At 40.8% G+C, this 20,332-nt stretch overlaps 2 protein-coding genes across 5 annotated transcripts in view; one reads left to right on the top strand and one right to left on the bottom strand.

The window, feature by feature from the left end:
* Nucleotides 1-3,083, bottom strand: part of HSPE1 (heat shock protein family E (Hsp10) member 1) — a 44,934-nt gene extending 41,851 nt beyond the window's left edge. Inside the window, exons 1-4 of one of the 2 annotated variants that reach the window (XM_043577402.1) lie at nt 2,950-3,081; nt 2,180-2,344; nt 1,026-1,115; nt 694-948 (exon numbers count right to left, since the gene is read on the bottom strand). In XM_043577402.1, the coding sequence (XP_043433337.1) occupies nt 898-948; nt 1,026-1,115; nt 2,180-2,344; nt 2,950-2,952 (309 nt within the window). In that variant the 5' untranslated portion in view covers nt 2,953-3,081 and the 3' untranslated portion in view covers nt 694-897. Of the gene's footprint in view, nt 1-693; nt 949-1,025; nt 1,116-2,179; nt 2,345-2,949 lie in introns of those variants that run through there. The other variant, XM_043577403.1, reaches the window with a different exon arrangement.
* An 11-nt stretch (nt 3,084-3,094) lies between these two features.
* HSPD1 (heat shock protein family D (Hsp60) member 1) lies at nt 3,095-14,870 on the top strand. Of its 3 annotated transcripts, XM_043577399.1 has the most exons (13): nt 3,526-3,609; nt 3,890-3,971; nt 4,545-4,720; nt 5,873-6,125; nt 7,949-8,031; nt 8,549-8,644; nt 9,165-9,258; nt 9,525-9,693; nt 11,490-11,589; nt 12,615-12,860; nt 13,500-13,674; nt 13,960-14,138; nt 14,241-14,870. In XM_043577399.1, exons 3-13 carry the CDS (start codon nt 4,547-4,549, stop codon nt 14,391-14,393), a joined length of 1,722 nt encoding a protein of 573 aa, XP_043433334.1. In that variant the 5' UTR covers nt 3,526-3,609; nt 3,890-3,971; nt 4,545-4,546; the 3' UTR covers nt 14,394-14,870. The 3 variants fall into 3 exon arrangements, with proteins under 3 accessions (XP_043433333.1, XP_043433332.1, XP_043433334.1); XM_043577398.1 differs by lacking the exons at nt 3,526-3,609; nt 3,890-3,971 and adding an exon at nt 3,095-3,393; XM_043577397.1 differs by lacking the exon at nt 3,890-3,971 and having other exon boundaries at nt 3,342-3,609.
* Nucleotides 14,871-20,332: the final 5,462 nt, after the last annotated feature.

Raw genomic sequence — 20,332 nt, 5'->3', positions numbered from 1 at the left:
ACTGGAAATGTTCACTAAGTTTCTCTAAATACTTCAGAAACAAGACATTTAAACACTAGATTCTATAAATGATAAAGTATACTTTAATAAAAGCTTGTTATATATGAAATTAGAATGATACCTTAAAAAAATTTTTAATGTTCACTTATTTTTGAAAGAGAGGGAGAGACAGTGTGAGCAGCGGAGGAGCAGAAAGAGGGAGACAGTATCTGAAGTAGGTTCCAGGCTGAGCCTTCTGTATAGAACTCACCAACCGTGAGATTATGACCTAAGCCAAAGTCAGATGCTTAACCGACCTAGCCACCCAGGCACCCCTGAATATTGCTATTTTTTAAAACCTAAGTGTAAATCCATGGTTTTGCGTCAGCATAATTTTTTTTATTATTTTTGAGACAGAGTGAGTGAGTGCGAGCCGGGGAGGAGCTGACAGAAGGGGACAGGGGATCTCAATTGGGATCTGACAGCAGACAGCCAGATGCAGGGCTTGAACTCAAGAACCATGAGATGACTGGAGCTGAAGTTGGATGCTTAACCAAATGAGTCACGCACGTGCCCCTGTATTAACGTAATTTCTGTAATCTAAATTCAATGTGAAAGCTAGAGTGCATATTTCCCAGAATTCTCTGTAAGTTACTTGGGGAAAAAAAAAACATACTGGAGAACCCTAAAAAATCTTAAATCACCAAATAAAGATTAACCACTCATTTATGCATTTTTATTTGGTAATATTTAGATCAATACACTATAACTAAATTTTAGAGACACTGGATATCATTAGTTTGGATACCATTAGTTTATTATAAAAGAGAGACATGAAAATTATTTACATGATGAAAGATTTCACAACTTCACTGGAATGGGCAGCTTCACTTCATGCCATTTCAATAATGATTTATTTCAGTCTACATACTTTCCGAGAATGTCACCATCTCTAAATAAGAAATAATCCTGCAAATAAAGAAAACCATTAGTTAAGAAAACTAATAACAAATACTTAACTTCTAGGAAATATTAAATTTACACACCTTGTCATCTAGAACTACTTTGGTGCCTCCATATTCTGGGAGAAGAACTTTATCTCCAACTTTCACACTGACTGGTTGGATCTCTCCACCCTTAAGAAAATAAGGATATTTATTAGTAAAGACATCTAGATCACCAAAAACTTACACTTAACTTTTATTAATCAAATGTGCTCATTCAAATCAAGTGTTAAAAAAGGACTTAGTGGCCAAGTGATATGATTTACATTATAATCGTAGTTCACTCAAAAATATCACTGTAGAATTACACTTTGAAATAATGCATACCTGGAGCTTACACCAAAACCTGCTTTCAGTGTAAAGTTCAACGAGTTATACTGGAAAGCTAACTTAAGCTAATTTTTTAACTATTAAATATTAACTTCTAGACTATATAAATCAGTTTTTAAGACCAGATATACAGATGTCATGTTTTAACTTCTTCCAACACAAAAATTCAAGAGGAGTTTCCAGAATTTGGAACATATACTTCTTTTGTGACTCAATATCCTTTTCATTAAAGTAAAAATTTAACAAGAGACTGCAGCATAGTGCCCACTCCCCAGAGACTTCCTATTCCTGACTCTGGGACAGCTGTTCCTAGAGCTTTCTTAGGGGCAACTGGAACAATGAATGCAATTAATGTATTTGACCCCAAAGGCATTTATTGTGTATTCTGGCTGACTTTCAGGTCTGAGGTCTAACCTGTTACTGGAGAATGACTATTAAGGCTAGATCCAACCAGTTCTTTTCGAAAGTATGCCAACTAAGGCCAAAAATGGTTAAAAAGATTAGGGCAATTACAGCGTTAGAGGTTAGATCGAGAGTTTAAATTTCCCCTCAACTAGTCAAAGAACCCACAGATCATCTTGAGGAATTTTTTGTTTTAATCAAAATTTAGAATTTAAAGAAAACACTGGTCATACTCAGCTACCAAATGGCTACTGATTTTAATACTCTGGAACTCTTCCATTCTACAAAATAAGCAACTTTATTTTACATAATCATTTTCGTTAAAAGCGGCATATCACACATGACTGAATTAGGGAACAATCTTGAAGAAAACACAAAGCTATTTAAGAGACTACCTTTAATAACCACCAAGAATTTCTTTTTTCTCCTCCATACAAAACTAGTTGCACTTTAGCCCCATTTACCTTTCCTTTAGAGCCTGATCCAACAGCTACTACTGTTGCCTGCAAAACTTTTCCTTGCGATTTTTCTGGAAGCATAATGCCTCCTTTGGTTACAGTTTCGGCTGCACTCCTTTCAACTAAAACTCGGTCAAAGAGAGGAAGAAACTTCCTAAACGCTTGTCCTGCCTGTAAGAAAAGGAGTATTAAGTTTAAAAACAAAAGCAGTATGTGATTATGTTCTACGCGTTACACATCAAAAAGCACGTGTGGCTTTCAAAATTAACGCCAAAACTCCAATTATTCGTTCAAGAAAACCATTTGAATGTTTTGCTCTACCTGCCGAGTTTAATTTCCATTCCGTGTGTGTTGGGGGGGTCGTTGCTGCTTCTCCGGTCAGCAGACAGCTTTAAGAGTAACCCTAGTTTATCCCAAGGTCAAATATTTTCCTACCTCAATTGTTCTGGAAAATTTCACAGAACTCAAGTCAACCCCTTTGCCTGGAGCCACGCTTTTCAAGATACTACACACCCACAAAGATCTCGCATAAGTGGGTCCGCAGCTGCGCGTGAGTCCCGGTTCCCGCCCCCAGGCCCACAAGCATGCGGGGTACAGGCGTGCAGAGCCCTTGGCAAATAAAAGGGGTTAGTGGGCCTCGCCTCTCCAGGGTTACTGCGGGCGCGGGTCACTGAGTTACCCCTACCCCTCCCGGTAGGCCTGCAAAGAAGCACCCGGGTACCCGAGCGCTATAGGCAGAGAAGGCCTCTTCGTCCTCCAGGCCACGCAAGACTCACCATGACTCTGGCCACCGCAGTTCCTACTCTGCTCTGGAGCTGCCGCCGCCGCCGCAAGGAGACCCGCAGTCCGACCCCCCGGGCCACGTGAACGTGGGAAAAGGCCTCCCAACGCGCAGGCGCGCTTGCTCCCGCCCCCCGCTCCTCCCCGCAAGGGAGGGTGGCTGCACCAGCGCGCCGCGCGATTCGTCCCGAGAGTTGTGCGCCGGCCACTGACGCGAAGACGGGGAGGCGGAAGAAGAGAGGAGTTCTTTCTAGGCTTTTCTAGGCCGCCTGGCGGGGTGAAAGTACTAGCTCTTCGCCCCTCTCCCGGAAATGACGAGCTCTGAACCTTGACCCACAGAGAGCGCAGAGCTTCCCAGAAAGTTCTCGAACCGAGTACAGCCCGGGAACTAGCCTAAGCCGGACTGGGAGGGCTGAGCTCACTTGTCTGGCCCTGCGCGGGTAGGGAGGGGCGGAGCTGGGCACGGCGACTGCCGATTGCGGGGCTCCGGTGGAGGGGAAGGGGTGGGCGCAGCCAGCGCACGCGGTGCCGCGGGGCGGGGGGAAGCGGCGGAGGGAGGGGACACGGGCTCTTTGCCGTGTGCGCCGTGCACTCTGTCCCTCACTCGCCTCCGACGGCCTGCCTCATCGTCCGCACGCCCTGCCGCTGCCCCGCAGGTATACGGCCGCCCCGCGCCGCCTCTCCCAGACGCCTGGGACCCGGGAGCCGGGCCTTTCCCCGTCCGCTGCGGTCCTGCCTGATTGAGCCGGAAGGGGAGAGCCAGGGCTTCCCTACGGCGCCGCAGGCCCGGACCCGCCGGGCCAGGCCTTACGAGTCCATGTCGGTGTCCATCACGTGCGGCGTGGATTGCTAGCCCGGGCAGGGCGCAGGGGGGAGGGCTTGCCCGGTAGTTTGTATGCAATCGGGGGCGTATATTCACGTGGGCTCTCGTTGCAGCCCTGCCCTGATCGACTGTAGGGCCCCCGGGAGGGTGGTCGCAGCCGCGTGGGAACCGATTTTGGCCCCGTGGGCAGCTGGGGTACGGCATCTCCACCCTTGACCTTGCTGAGGGCGTCCTAAAAACAGACACGTGGGGTTGGGCGTAGAGAGCCGGGCCTTGGCCCCCAGCATCGCGGCCCTGCGGATAGTTGGATACAGTAGCCCTGAGTAGATACAAAGACTCCTGTTACTAAACTGATTTTTGCACCGTCCGGAATATTTTTTTTCCCTTGGTCATTCTGGTTTATAACTTACCGCTTCCTGCAGATTTGGGTTTTTTAGGAGCACTTTTGCTCAGGAGGCTATTTTATCGGTGAAAGATTAACTCGTTTTTAGCGGCTGGGGTAGGTGGCCGTGGGGATTCACTGACATGGTGTACTTTGTGCTAGTTCTCTAGGTTAGGCGTGGGAGCGGCCTCTTCAAGCTTACGTTAGTAGCTGGTGTTTGAACCTATGTTAACGTGGGCCGCGTGTAGGGCAGGGATCAATACAGCTTGTATCTTAACATTTCTAATTTTGTGGTGTACAGGTGTCATGTTTGTGCTGTGCTGTAATGCACCACGGATAGTGCTAGTATAAATGTACTGATAATCTGATTGTTTCCCCCCCAACAGAAATGCTTCGATTACCCGCAGTACTTCGCCAAATTAGGCCAGTGTCCAGGGCACTGGCTCCTCATCTTACTCGGGCCTATGCCAAAGATGTAAAATTTGGTGCAGATGCCCGAGCCTTAATGCTTCAAGGTGTAGACCTTTTAGCTGATGCTGTAGCTGTTACTATGGGGCCAAAGGTATCAATATTTTTATTTTATTGTGTTATAATTTATAGCATTTTGAATTAAGGAATAATATTTTAATGATGTCACATAGACAGTAAATACTTTAGTCTCCATTGTTGAGAAATCCCAGTTTACATAAAAGAGTTCCAAATTACCGCTTAATCTTTTTTTTTTTTTTTAACTTGATTTAACGGTCTTAAAGCTTAAGTTTTTTTTCAAATTCGGGAAACTTTATTTCATATGACGTGTGATGTAATCCAGTGGTAACTCACAACTCAAGGTGGGTTCCTAAACGGAAAGTAGAATTAATCTTGCTTGCCTGCTTAAGTTTTGGATTTTTTCCCAGTAGTTAGTATCAAATATTGACGTTAGTGTGTAACTTAGCTCCAGTAATACCTCAAGTATGTGTTTGTAGGTACTAGTTTTACTTTTCTGCTGTTCATTGTCTTCCAAAGCACATTTAAAATGTTAAATCTTCTTTAACTTAAAGAGGTTGGTGAAGAGTAAAAACGTAACTTGAGGCTTTTAAAGATGATGCACAAGTGTAGTGATGCGTGATTTCAGGTTAACGGTTCCAGTATCAAAGTAGTCATATGTACTATATAAAATATGGCATTTGCCTGCCTCACAAGTAGCACCTTTAATTCAAATCTAGAAGCTGCCAGTACTGTTTGTACTGTGTTTGAGATTTAACATTGAACCAGCCTTGGAAGAGTGAACTGTATTTGTCTTGCTGCTAGTATTTTAGTAACTAAATTTTAAAGCAAGTTTAAAAATAAGTTTCACATTATTTTCAAAGACAGCAGGCACCAGACAAAACTATAAATTATGTGAAGAGTATTCTGACATTTTATCTACCAAATTGATCTGGTTTATCTTGTGTTTTTGTTTTTTTATGAGATAACATCTTTCAGTCTAGGATCTATATCTTCCATAAAAGATCATCCAAAGTTATACACTTGGCAACAGAGAGGTCATTTTGTCTGTAACCTAAGAACACTGATGAACCTGCCTTTGAAATTACATGCTTCAGATCTGATTAAATAATGACAGTTTGTGTTGAGGCTTTCAAGTAACTACTTTTTTATTAAAAGTTCCTGTTTTACGCTAAATAGTACTTAGAGAGTATGTGATTCTGTCACTTTTTTTTCTCTGCAATTCTAGGGAAGAACAGTGATTATTGAACAGAGTTGGGGCAGTCCCAAAGTAACAAAAGATGGTGTGACTGTTGCAAAGTCAATTGATTTAAAAGATAAATATAAAAATATTGGCGCTAAACTTGTTCAAGACGTTGCCAATAACACAAATGAAGAGGCTGGAGATGGCACCACTACTGCTACTGTCCTGGCACGCTCTATTGCCAAGGAAGGCTTCGAGAAGATTAGCAAAGGTGCTAATCCAGTGGAAATCAGGAGAGGTAGGAATGTCTTCATTGTCACCACAGTGTTTTGAAGTGTCTTAGAAAGTTGATTCTTATTTCTCCTTTCTCTTAAAAACAATCTTATATGGAGTTTTTCTTCAGCAAATAGCAATTGGATGCCTGGCTTATGTGATGGGTACTATGCTAGGCATTGAGAGAAATAGGACTAAGACATTCTTTGTTGTCCTTCCCTTCCCTGTGTCTAGAGACCCCCCAAACCCCCTCTTCCCCCGCCACCCAAAGGAACAGTTTGGTGGAAGATACAGCATGTTCTGTATACCTTGAGGATAGTAAACTTGTGGGGATTAGAGCAGGGAGAGAGTATTAAACAGTTTTGCTATTTTACAGAGTAGGGCTAAACAAACTATATCATTCATCCAGGACGTCAAATTTAGTGTGTGTGTATACATAAAAGCAGGATTTTGTTTTGTTTTGTTTTGGTTTTGCCTCTTAACAGCACATAATGCATTATTGGTCTTCATTTTGTTCATTATTGCTTGCTTTGGGAAACTAGGCCATCATTTATTTTTTTATTTAAAAAAAATTTTTTTTTTAACGTTTATTTATTTTTGAGACAGAGAGAGACAGAGCATGAACGGGGGAGGGTCAGAGAGAGGGAGACACAGAATCTGAAACAGGCTCCAGGCTCTGAGCTGTCAGCACAGAGCCTGACGCAGGGGTTGAACTCACGGACCGCGGGACCGCGAGATCGTGACCTGAGCTGAAGTCGGCTGCTTAACCGACTGAGCCACCCAGGCGCCCCTAGGCCACCATTTAAAGATCTCCTTAGCATGAGCTTCATGGTGATACAAACTTAAGTCCTGTCACTGCTGTTAATTAGCTGTGTACTAAAACTTGATTTTTTGTATCTTGAAAATGTAATTGCTGCTTATCTATAGGGTGTGTTACTGTCCAAATTAGAGAAGACTTGAGAGTAAAGTGGGGTGCCATTAACAATTTTGTCAGAATTGGCATCCCAGCACACTGATGTATCAGCATCCCATCTATTTCAGTGTTTAAGGTACAAATAAATGTTTCATTAAAAGCAGTTTGAATATAAATCATGGACAAATGTTAATTGAGTTTATTAAAATTACTTCCCTGAAAAAGTGATTGTTACTACATGCCTTTCTTTGGATTTATTTCTTGAAGTTACCCTTTATCAAAATAAAGGGAAGAGCCAGCACTCATCCCAGTTGAACAAAATGAGGTTCTCATAAATCCATACTGTGTTGCCGTTGACTGTTAAATATTTTATTTATAATTACATATTAAAGGAGGAGATTTCAGATATTAAAACCTGTAGGGGTATAGAGGTCCTGGGTGGCTCAGTCGGTTAAGCATCTGACTCTTGGTTTTGGCTCACAGTTTGTGAAATCAAGCCCCAAGTCGGGCTCTGCTGACACTGCAGAGCCTACTTGGGATTCTCTCTCAAAATTAAAAACAACCTGTAGGGGCATAATCCCTTATTTTCAATTGAGAGAAATGTTGGGTGACCCTGTTGGAAACATGCAACATGATTGGACTGGGAATAGTTTACACAGAATGAGTTGAATGGTGAGATTATTGAAATTATACACCAGAGTTTTTTTTTTTTCCTTAGTACAGTTTTCAGAATAATTTTGACCTGGTTCTTCATTTATCAGACTTCCTGTTTGAGTGTGCACCATCCAACTCCATGTGATTAGGAGAAGTGCCAGCACAGAAGTATTGTTTAGGCTGTATTAACACATTAAAGCATTTAATATGAATTGGAATTTTTACTTGACAAGAAACCATGAGAGAATAAGCATTGTTAATGGCATTTATTCTTAAATCAGGTGTGATGTTAGCTGTTGATGCTGTAATTGCTGAACTTAAGAAGCAGTCTAAACCTGTGACAACCCCTGAAGAAATTGCTCAGGTAAGGAGTTGTCATATTTTACAATAAACATGTGATTTTATTCCGTAATCACATACCAGTGTTAGAATAACAACACTAACCAGTCACTAACATTGAAAGCATTTTTCTTACTGCCAAATAACATTTGAAAATAATGCAGTGGCCATAGCTGGAGTCTTAGTGGGCTGTCACTTTAGTTCTACATGGCTCTGAGTAAAACTCATTTTTTTTGTATGGAAAACGTTCTTTAGTCATTTGTCAAAAGGTACATAGTTTTTGTCATGTTAGAATATTATCACTTTTTTTCGGGGTGTGGGGGGAGTCTTTTTTTTTTAAGAGTAGTTGTATGTTTGTCATATCTTTTAAAAACAATGTAGCCAAATGATAATTGAAAACAGAACCAACACTTCCTTAGAACTGTTAGACTGTATCTCCCACACACACTATCAATTTGGAAGTTACTAGGAAAAGGAAAGGGAGTTGATTGAGAACACTGGCCTTAACTTTTTAACTTGGAAGAGTAACTTGATTGTTTTAGGTTGCTACCATTTCTGCAAATGGAGATAAAGAAATTGGCAACATCATTTCTGATGCAATGAAAAAGGTTGGAAGGAAAGGTGTCATCACAGTAAAGGCAAGTGTGATTTTTTTTTTAATTTTTTTTTTTTATGTTTATTTATTTTTGAGACAGAGAGAGACAGAGCATGAATGGGGGAGGGTCAGAGAGAGGGAGACACAGAATCTGAAACAGGCGCCAGGCTCTGAGCTGTCAGCACAGAGCCCGATGCGGGGCTCGAACTCACAGACCTTGAGATCATGACCTGAGCCGAAGTCGGCCGCTTAACTGACTGAGCCACCCAGGCACCCCAAGTGTGTTTTTTATGATAGCTTGGTATGGGTTGTCTGGTGATCAAAAGTTTTCCAAATAAAACATTCAAACTGTGTGTTGCATATATATATAACACATTGAATATAAAAATTCAAATATGTATTTTTGAAGTTTTTGCAGAATTGGGAGTTGGATGTCCTGGGGCATTTGCATAGTTCTGCCTGGATCCTTTATGATCAATGGGGTCTCCTAATCTGGTCCGTAATTAAAAATTTTTGTGTTTCTTTAATGAAATTCATACAACTAATTGTTTGATTTGTTATAGGATGGAAAAACACTAAATGATGAATTAGAAATTATTGAAGGCATGAAATTTGATCGAGGTTATATTTCTCCATACTTTATTAATACATCAAAAGGTAAGAGCAAGTCAGTAAATGAAATAAAAAAAAATAGAGCTTGTCATGTGTCGAACTATAAGCATTAGGCCATACTTCTAAGAAAATAAATTTATGTATTCCAAAAGTTACTGTAGATGACAAATGAAAGTGGAAAAACATGAACTCAGTAGTCACTTGAAATGTACTGAAATTGGGTTATAGCTTTTTCATTTAAAGAAATTGCAGTTATTTCAAAATATTGTTAATGTTTTAACATTGATTTAAAATGTTTTTTGTTTTTTCAGGGCAGAAATGTGAATTCCAAGATGCCTATGTTCTGTTGAGTGAAAAGAAAATTTCTAGTGTCCAGTCCATTGTACCTGCTCTTGAAATTGCCAATGCTCACCGTAAGCCCTTGGTCATAATTGCTGAAGATGTTGATGGAGAAGCTCTGAGTACACTTGTTCTGAATAGGTAATAGGCAGTGGTGTTTGGTTTACATTTTCAGATGAAAGGCAATTTTTTGTATTGATGTTTGAAATCTCTATTATGTACCCTCACATTGAACCACTTGTGTTTGTATTTAGAGTTATGTGTGATACAGGTGTGCTTCATGAACTCTTGGTCCAGTTATAATGGTTCTTTGTTTTTGAATGGGTTCTATGTGAAAATCTATAGTATTTTGTGCAACTTTCTCCTAAGATAGCCTAATTTTGTATGGTGTCCATTTTTTATTATGAATGTTTACAGTTGCTTAGAAGAAATGACTAAGTTTTTTTATCTGGAAAAATATTTTCACAATTACAATTTTGAATGAGAAGTAAACTATCATTTTCTAAGCCTTAGATCAAAGTGTATTTAGTTGTCAGCATTTTATATAATCTGTTAAAAGAAAAAATTAATAGGCTGAAATAAATTGGCAATCTAAGATAAGTTGAGGTTAAGATAATTTTTTTTTAATCTATAATGTATTACTTTTGACTTTAAGGCAGGTGCTTAATGCTATAAACAGAATCTTAGGGCATTAAAAAAAAGTAAGTAATCTCTACAGCCAACGTAGGGTTCGAACTCACAACCCCAAGACCAAGAGTTACATGCTCTTCCAACTGAGCCAGCTAGGCGCTCCTTAGGACATCATTAAAATGTGCTCCTAATCCTGGAATTGAGGTATATTAAAAGTAATATTTCCAATTTTATTATAATGGAAATGCACAAATGAAACAGGTATGTAGGAGAGTTACATGGCTTGACCCAAAAGCTCTGAGTGAGTTTACTTATCCTGGAATGTTTGTTAGCTTGGATTTGCTTTTTGGGATCTGAAAAGTCTTATTGTAGGATTTGAAACCAAAATAAAAAAACAATAGACCTACAGAGTTTCACTGAGCCATTTTACTGGTAGCTGTAAAGTTGGGTGTCTGATTTTCTTGGCATATTATCAGAGTTTACCCCTCTGATTTTTATTTGGCTCTAATAGACCAGTTTTGTTTTAGTGTCCATATATTCCTTCTGTTTCACTATCTGGTCTCAAGTGGACATTTCTTTGATTATATATTCCAGGCATTCAGTATCTAATAAAATTGCAGGTGAGCTTAATGTTATTATCAGTAATACTTAAATTTACGAAGGAACCAGATTAAGAACACTGCTTGCTCAAATGTAACTGTAGTAGTAACTTGATTACTACTAAATGGAACCCATAGAGCAGTAGTAAATGCTCATTAGATCCCCAAATTTAATATTTAAATATTTTAAAATTTAACTCTTCTGATTTTTGAAAATTATAAAATATTTATCACTATGTCATAGTTAAAGGTGTTTTGCTTATGATAATATTTTTGTTCCTGGGTCTAGTTTAACTGGAAAGTAAGGTCAGTTTATTACGAAGGTGATTGGATATTGGCAAATATGGATGAATGGAAAGTTGCCCTTTCCTGTCTTAATTTGACCAAAAGTTGTAAGAAAGCCAAAAATTGTAAAAAGTGTGGTTTCCAGGGGCGCCTGGGTGGCTCCATCTGTTGAGTGTCTGACTTCAGCTCAGGTCATGATCTCACAGTTTGTGGGTTTGAGCCCTCCATCGGGCTCTGCACTGACAGCTGGAAGCCTGGAGCCTGCTTCAGATTCTCTCCCTCTCTCTCTGCCCCTCCCCTGTTTGCATGCTCTCTCTCAAAATAAAAAAAGTATGTTTCCTAAGTAATCATAGTACTTAGAACTTAAGAACTAGGTAAGCATTTTTAAATTTAAATCTGATTTTTATTAACTGTTCTTAACAGGCTGAAAGTTGGTCTTCAGGTTGTAGCCGTCAAAGCTCCAGGTTTTGGTGACAATAGAAAGAATCAGCTTAAAGATATGGCTATTGCTACTGGTGGTGCAGTAAGTAAAATAAATGTGATGTTGGTTTACTGAATGTTTTATACTTCCAGGTCTGAAGTTTATAGGCAAATTTTACATTTTTCACGGTCAGATATTATCTAAACTATTAATTTGTGTTTATGTTGGACGTTTAGGAGGTATAGGTTGGATTAAATACTGCTAAGGTCCCCTGTCTAACTTACCATGAGTCTAGCCCAAGAATAGGGTTATTTGACTAATTTGGTTTTTTGTTTTTTAATTTTTTTTTTTAATGTTTATTTTTGAGAGAGAGACAGAATGCGAGTGAATGCGAGTGGGTTGGGACAGAGAGAGAGGGAGACACAGAATCTGAAACAGGCTCCAGGCTCTGAGCTGTCAGCACAGAACCCGACACGGGGCTCAAACTCACAAGCTGCGAGATCATGACCTGAGCTGAAGTCGGACGCTCAACCGACTGAGCCACCCAGGCACCCCAAGACTAATTTGTTTCTAAGAATATTGGCTGGGTGGCTCAGTCAGTTAAGCATCCAACTTCGGCTCAGGTCGTGATACGGCTCGTGAGTTCAAGCCCTGGGTCGGGCTCTGTGCTGACAGCTCAGAGCCTGGAGCCTGCTTCAGATTCTGTGTCTCCCTCTCCTCTCTCTGCCCCTTCCCTCCCTCTCTCTTGCTCTCTCTCTCAAAAACAGTAAAAAAAAAAAAAAATTTTAATAAAATAAAATATTGTAGAAACCACATAGGATTTAAGAGTTTAGGCCTAAGGTCCAGTCCCGATATCACCAAAAATATGACCTTTGAGGAGTTGTTTGAGTTTATACTTTCCTCAAATAAAGCTAACGTTAATTTGATTAACTGAGAAGTTGGAAATGCAGTAGGAAACTCGATCAAGTCTTCTCTGGACTAGTCATAATCTTAAAATCTCATGTTTCAAAGAAATACAGTATTATAAGATGTTTTTCTCATCAAAACGCCCATGTGATGTATTACTGACAGACTTGGTACAGTGAAAAACTAAGCTGCAAGTGGTTCATTTTTAAATGTTTTTGTAGGTGTTCGGAGAAGAAGGGTTGACTCTAAATCTTGAAGATGTTCAGCCTCATGACTTAGGAAAAGTTGGAGAAGTCATTGTGACCAAAGATGATGCCATGCTCTTAAAAGGAAAAGGTGACAAGGCTCAAATTGAAAAACGTATCCAAGAAATCATTGAACAGTTAGATATCACAACTAGTGAATATGAAAAGGAAAAACTGAATGAACGTCTGGCAAAACTCTCAGATGGAGTAGCTGTGCTGAAGGTAAGATTCATTGTTGTAAATGAGCTTCCTAGGTTCTGAGCTCAAGAATGATTTTGTTTCTGTGGTATTCCCCACTAGGGCCATGTAACTAAAATGTTTGGGGAAATAACTTCATCATGGAGATATATGTTATACAAAATTTCTTTGTTGGAATATTCTTTCCTTAAAACCAAGATGTTTTGTTAAGATCAGGCTGACGTTGGACTGATGTAGGACACTGTACTCACCCTATTAGCTATTTAGTCATGCAGTCACTTTTAACAAGTAGGCAACCTTTTTTACGTGGTCTTTTTTTTGGTGTTTTTTGTTTGTTTTTTTAAGTAAACCCAGTGCTGAGCACCTAGGTGGCTCAGTTAAGCGTCTGACTCTTGGTTTCCGCTCAGATCAGGATCTCACGGTTTGAGTTCAAGTCCCACATTCAGTTCCGTACTGACAGTGCAGAGCCCGCTTAGGACTCTCTCTCCCTCTTACTCTGCGCCTCTCCCACATGCCCTCTGCGTGTGTGTGTGTCTCTCTTGCTGTCTCTCGCTCGCTCTCTCTCAAAAGTAAATAAAAAAATCCAGTGCTTTTTAATGACTCTTGCCAGCCAGCATCTTGAATCAGAGGAGCCCATTCTAACTGGAATTCTTTTATTCTTAGGTTGGTGGCACAAGTGATGTTGAAGTGAATGAAAAAAAAGACAGAGTTACAGATGCCCTCAATGCTACCCGAGCTGCTGTTGAAGAAGGCATTGTTCTGGGAGGGGGTTGTGCCCTGCTTCGGTGCATTCCAGCCTTGGATTCAATAACTCCAGCTAATGAAGATCAAAAAATTGGTAAAACTGCCTTACAAATGAGTTTATTTGCAGCGTGATTTTAGTCTGCTATAATAATATTGTTGCCCATCAAATAGAACAATAAATCACAAAACAATTACCAGTATAACAAAGGAAGAATAACACTAATAATCAGAGGACAGATGAAAGGTGAAATCACATCTCTTGGGGGGGAAGGATTTGACCTGTGGAATTTCCCAGTTGAGTTTTCCCTGTATCAAATTGTGTTGTAATTTTTACAAAAGAAAGAATGAAACCAAATTTGCTAAAACTTGTTTTCTTTAGGTATAGAAATCATTAAGAGAACACTCAAAATTCCTGCAATGACCATTGCTAAGAATGCAGGTGTTGAAGGATCATTGATAGTTGAGAAAATTATGCAGAGTTCCTCAGAAGTTGGTTATGATGCTATGCTTGGAGATTTTGTGAATATGGTAGAAAAGGGAATCATTGATCCAACTAAGGTAAATGGTTGGCCATTTTCTAAAAATTCTTTCAAGAATCTTCTGTTAAGTCTTATTTTTTACTAAGGATAAAGGTAATAGTTTATCAAACTTTTTCCTTAGGTTGTAAGAACTGCTTTATTGGATGCTGCTGGAGTGGCCTCTCTGTTAACTACAGCAGAAGTTGTAGTCACCGAAATTCCTAAGGAAGAGAAGGACCCTGGAATGGGCGGAATGGGAGGAATGGGAGGTGGTATGGGAGGTGGCATGTTCTAATTCCTAGAATAGCGCTTTACCATTGTTAATGAACTGTGAGAGGAAGCTCAAGGCAGTGCTCCTCAAGAATAACTTCAGAGAAGTCAGTTGAAGGAAATGACTGAAGAAAAGGCTGGCTGATGTTTAAGAAAATCACTATAACCATCAGTTACTGGTTTCAGTTGACAACATATAATGGTTTACTGCTGTCATTGTCCATGCCTACAGATAATTTATTTTGTATTTTTGAATAAAAAGACATTTGTACATTCCTGATAACTGAATGCAAGAGCCATGTACCAATGTACTGCTTTCAACTTAAATCACTGAGGCATTTTTACTATTATTCTGTTAAAATCAGGATTTTAGTGCTTGCCATCACCAGATGAAAAGTTATGAAGCAGCCTTTCTGTGGAGAGTAAGAATAATTGTGTACAAAGTAGAGAAATATCCAATTATGTGACAACCTTTGTGTAATAAAAATTTGTTTAAACTTAATTGTGTTAGCTTTTCCGTGACCTAGAAGATAAGAGAAATTGAAAGCCAATAGACAAAGAGGGGTAGGGGTAGGATTTGGTACAAGTGTGTAAAACATTTCTGCATGTAGTATATTTCCGTTTCTCTTTGCTACAATTATATTACTATGTAGATAATGAAATTTTAATATTTTTTATTTCTTTCTGAAAGGCAGAGAGGGAGACACAATCTGAAGTAGGCTCCAGGCTCTGAGCTGTCCACACACAGCTCCACTCCAGGCTCGAACCCATGAATGGTGAGGTCATGGACCAAGCCATTCAGGCACCCTATGGTAATGGAAATTTTTAAAGGTGACAACTGATTGCTGTGGACACTATTTTATGTGTTGAGGTCTGGTCATAAGGGGCAATTTGTCATTTCTTGTGGAGGTTATAGTTACTGCTTCAAACCGTCAGCATAATAAATGGATTCCTGTTGGGTACCCACAAGTGAGGAGGACAGGGTGTGTAGAAGGGTGTGCTTCAGTGGAAAGGGAGGTATGCCATTCGAGCATAATGGACAGTGAGGAAGGGCATCCTTGCTTGGTGGGGTCAGCCCAGTGTCTTCACTTTTATTTAAGAATGTAAAGCAGATTTTTGGCTCAATGCACTGGAAACAGTATGGAAATGTGTGTGGTTTTTTTTTTTTAATGTTTATTTTTCAGAGCGCGTGAGCAGGGGAGGGGCAGAAAGGGAGGCAGAATCCGAAGCAGGCTCTGTACTGTCAGTGCAAAACCCAGTGTGGGTCTCAAACCATCCAACTGTGAGATCATGACCTGAGCCAAAGTCAGACACTCAACCTACTGAGCCACCCAGGTACCCTGAAATGTGGCCTATTTTTAAAATAGTACCTGGGTGTGGGGCATGTTGGGGGCAGGATGATTTGCAAGACGTAACTTTGCTTTCTAGGTTTACTATATTATGAGTTGAAGGCAACAAAATCTTGCCTAACAACATCTAAGTTCCTGCCTTCACGTGAACTGTGCCAAGGACCTAGTCTGTCTTGGCTACAGAATGTAAATCTGCTCTAGATGGGAAGGATCTTGCCCGCCACTTGGTTTGGTCTTGGGGCTGCTGCTTAGAGACTGGTAGAAGCTAGGCATTGAGGCAGTGCTCTCCTTGTTTACAAAGCTTGGGCAGAAACAGGAATAATAAAGTCCATCACAGACCAAAAGCCAAAGTCACTTGAAATCTGCACCTAGGAATACCTGTGCTTTCCTTGGTTTAGAAAAAGAATGACCATAGATTAAAGGGGACTGAATAATGGGCATTTTAAGTGAATACAACTTGCCTAGAATGTAGTTTTAGCTACATAAGTAGCAAAAGACAAACCAGTATCAAAAAAGAAACCTTAGAGAAAGGATTTAATATAGTTTATTATCTTAAAGGCCAAGCTCAGGGTGCCTGGGTAACTCAGTTAAGCGTTCGACTTCGGCTCAGGTCATGATCTCTCTGTTCGTGGGTTTGAGCCCTGTGTGGGGCTCTGTGCTGAAAGCATGGAGCCTGGAGCCTGCTTCAGATTCTGAGTCTCCTTCTCTGCCCTTCCCTTGCTCGTGCTGTCTCTCAAAAATAAGTAAGCGTTAAAAAAAAATAATAAAAATTTTATAAATGTTTTTAATGTTATTTTTGAGACAGTGTGAGTGGGGGAGGGGCAGAGGGAGACACAGAATCCAAAGCAGGCTCCAGGCTTCGTGCTGTCAACGCAGAGCCTGACCCAGGGTTCGAACTCCTGAACCATGAAATCACGACCTGAGCTGAAGTCTGATGCTTAACCGACTGAGCCACCCTGGTGCCCCCCAAAATAATTTAAAGGCCAAGCTAGGTGATGAGAAGAAAAGGTAAGAGATGAGAAACACCTGGACTTTAAAAGATTATTAGAGGGGTAAAGTGGCCGACTTCGGCTCAGGTCATGGTCTTGCAGTTCACAAGTTCAGGCCCCACATCGGGCTCTGCACTAACTGCTCAGGAGCCTGCTTTGGATTCTGTGTCTTCCTCTCTTTTTGCCCACCCCCCCTGCCTACTCAGGCTCTGTTCTCTCTCAAAAAAAAATAATAAAATTTTAAATTAAAAAAAGATTAGAATGACCAGTCTAAAGAGAGCACAGGAGAGGAAGAAAATAGTGTTATGTGGTAGACCTTAGACTAAATGTAGTACTGCATTAACTCTAAACAGTCTTGGATTGGGGACTACTTATTAAACCTATGCTACATGTAATGTAAACAGGCTGTGAGAGGTTAAGTAGCTTATACAAAGTCTCAGCTATTAAGTGGCAGACCCCAGATATAAATCAGGTTTGAGGAACTTAAACTCTTAAACCAAAGAGGCAGCCTGGAATGAACTCCTAAATGAGGATTAGGCAATTGTAAAACCCTCTGAAAGCTGCAGCCAGAGAAATCGATAGATTGGGAAATTACCTTTTCCCTCTGTTACTAACCTTACAGATTAGCAGGAAGGCATTTCTATTCCCTCTCTCCACCCCTATACTTCTCTGGGACAAGAAATAGAATCATACAGGAAAACAGAAAAGACTTACAGATTCTGCCATTTGAGAGTCCCCCAATGAAAATGCTGCCTCACCTGGTCACCTGACAGTGAAACTCATTAGTCAGTGTGCCCTACATTAATGCCAATAAGCTTTTTAGTATCTTGATTTCAAATATTAATGGACAAACATGAACCATTAGACAATCAAGCCTCAGCATGAAGGAGAATAGCAAAAACCATAAGGGACCTAAGGGAAACTTTAAAAATTGTAATATGTTAAAGAGATCTTGTTGCCATAAACCGTGGCTCGGTTCAGCATCTTCACTTCAGCTCAAGTCATGATCCCGTGGTCCATGAGTTCGAGCCCCACATCAGGCTCTCTGATGTCAGCTCAGAGCTCATTTTGGAACCTGCCTCCTGCTTTCTGTCCCTCCCCCACCTGCACATTCTCTCTCTCTCTCTCTCTCAAAAATAAGCATTAAAAAAATGAGCAATTAGAAAACATTCATGGAGGGGCGCCTGGGTGGCTCAGTCAGTCAAGCATCCAACTCTTGGTTTTGGCTCAGGCCATGATCTCACGGGCGTGAGATTGACTGCAATGTTGGACTCTATGCTGAGCATGGAGTCTACTTGGGATTCTGTCTCTCCCCTCTCCCCTGCTGGTGTTCTCTCTCGCTCTTGCTGTCTTAAAACTTTTAAAAATAGGGGCACGTGGGTGCCTTAGTTGGCTCAGTGTCTGACTTGGTTTCAGTTCGAGCCCCACATCAGGCTATGTGCCGGCAGCGCGGAGCCTGCTTGGGATTCTGTCTCCCTCTCTCTCTGCCCCTCTCGTGCTTCCTCTTTGTCTCTCAAAAATAAAAACAAAAATTTTAAATAAATGTAAAAAACATTCTTGGAAATTAAAACTGGCAAATGTAAAATTAACAAAGGGCTGGGAGACAGAATTGAGGAACTCTAAGAGGCAGATCAAAAACATGGAAAATCGGAAAAACAAAGATTTAATACAAGGGGCACCTGGCTGGCTCAGTCAGTAGAGCACGTGACTCTAAATCTTGGGGTTGTTAACCATGTTGGGTGTGGAGATTACTTAAAAATATTTTTTATTTGTTAGGTGTTTACTTTCTTAATCTGAGAGGGAGAGAATCCCAAGCAAGTTCCGTACTGTCAGTAGAGAGCCCCGTGTGGGACATGATCTTAGGAACCATGAGATCATGCCCAGAGCTGAAATCAAGAGTTGGACGTTTAACCAACTGAGTCACCCAGATGCCCCCCAAACAAAATTTTTTTAAGTTTTTTGGTTTTTTTGAGAGAGAGGGTGTGCACGTGTGGGGGAGAAGGGCAGAGGGAGAGAGAATCCCTAGCAGGCTCCATGCTCAGTGTGGAGCCTGACTCAGGGCTCAAACTCAAACTGTGAGATCATGACCTGAGCCCAAATCAAGAGTCAGATGTTTAACTGACTGGACTTAATACAAGAGATAGAATGTCTAATTGTTCAGGAATACCTGAATGATAGAACCAGAGAATATGGGGAGGAAATGATCAAACAAATGATTCAAAGAAATTCCTCAGAATTGAAAGAATAGAGTTTGACTGAAGAGTTCTCAAGGGGCCCAGCACAATTAGGGCCAGGCAACAGGACAGCATGCAGTTTCAGACTACCCAGGATAGAGTAGATTTTAAAAGCTCCCAGAGGGCACCTGGATATCTCAATCAACAGACTTTGGCTCAGGTCATGATCTTGCAGTTCATGAGTTCAAGCCCTGCGTCAGGCTCTGTGGTGACAGAGCCTGGAACCTGCTTTGAATTCTGTCTCCTCTCTCTGTCCCTCCCCCATTCACGCTTTCTCTCTCTCTCTCTCAAAAATAAACATTACAAAAAATTATAAAAGCTTTCAGAATCCAAAAAAATGGATGCTATACAAAGAAATGGGAATAACAGTGGCATAAGACTTCTCAAGAATAAATAGCACTGGATGCCAGAATACAATGAAGTCAGATCTTCAAACGGGATGGAGGGAGAGGATATTATCCCTAATGTAGAGTTCTGTACTCAAGTGTGAATATAAAACGACATAATCAGACACAAGGATTCTAAAAATTTAGCCCCACTTGCCTTAGGAAACCACTAAAGGGCTTATTTCCTCAGCATGTGGAAGGTAAATTAAAAATATGAGGCCAAGACTCAGGACATAGGGAGCCCCTAAAAAGAGAGGGAAGGAAAACCCTAGATTGACTGCATGGGAGCCCTAGGATTACAGCTGCACAACAGACTAGAGAGCAACCAGTTCAGACTGGAGGATAAAAGTGGCTGCAAGTAACTGAACGACTGAACTTTAAGTGGTTTGGACACATTAGAGGCCTGTTTTCCCACAGAACCAGGACAAAGTTGACAACTACACGGTTGGTTCACTTAGCACTTGATATTAGAGTTCCAATATGCCTTCTCTGGAATTACCGCCTCTTCTCTGAAAAGGTAGCAGGTGTAGCTGCAAACTTCATGTCCTCACCATCAGGCAAAAACCAAGGAAGAGACATTTCTCTTCCAACTTGCTTTCCACAGATAAAAAACCTTATCTAGCAGTGCTCTCCCATCAGTCTTCCCCTATGAATCCAATGACCAGATGTCACTTCAAAAGTTTATTGGGGGTGGGGGCGCTGAGTGGCTCAGGTCATGATCTCAGGGTTCATGAGTTTGAGCTCCACCTCAGGCTCTCTGATGTCAGCACAAAGCCAGTTTCAGATCCCGTCTCCTCTCTGCCCCTCCCCTGCTCACAATCTCTCTCTCAAAACTAAACGTTAAAAAAAGAAAGGAAGGAAGAAGAGAGAAAGAAAAAGAAAGAAGAAAAAAAAAAGTTTATAGGGGCATCTGGGTGGCTGTCAGTTAAGCACCCAACTCTTGATTTTGGCTCAGGTCATGATCTCATGGTTTGTGGGTTTGAGCCCCGCATTGGGCTCTGTGCTA

This window comes from Prionailurus bengalensis, chromosome C1 (genome assembly GCF_016509475.1).
Source record: "Prionailurus bengalensis isolate Pbe53 chromosome C1, Fcat_Pben_1.1_paternal_pri, whole genome shotgun sequence".
NCBI classification, from domain to species: Eukaryota; Metazoa; Chordata; class Mammalia; order Carnivora; family Felidae; genus Prionailurus; species Prionailurus bengalensis.
The sequence above is the reverse complement of the archived record's forward strand: the minus strand, read 5'-3'. Positions and strand labels throughout refer to the sequence as shown.

Excerpts from the sequence above, each read along its gene's own strand:
- HSPD1 (XM_043577398.1), top strand. The coding sequence starts at position 4,547 with ATGCTTCGATTACCCGCAGTACTTCGCCAAATTAGGCCAGTGTCCAGG. Across the intron at positions 4,721-5,872 it reads CTGTTACTATGGGGCCAAAG|GGAAGAACAGTGATTATTGA; the intron begins GTATCAATATTT and ends CTGCAATTCTAG. Across the intron at positions 11,590-12,614 it reads CTATTGCTACTGGTGGTGCA|GTGTTCGGAGAAGAAGGGTT; the intron begins GTAAGTAAAATA and ends ATGTTTTTGTAG.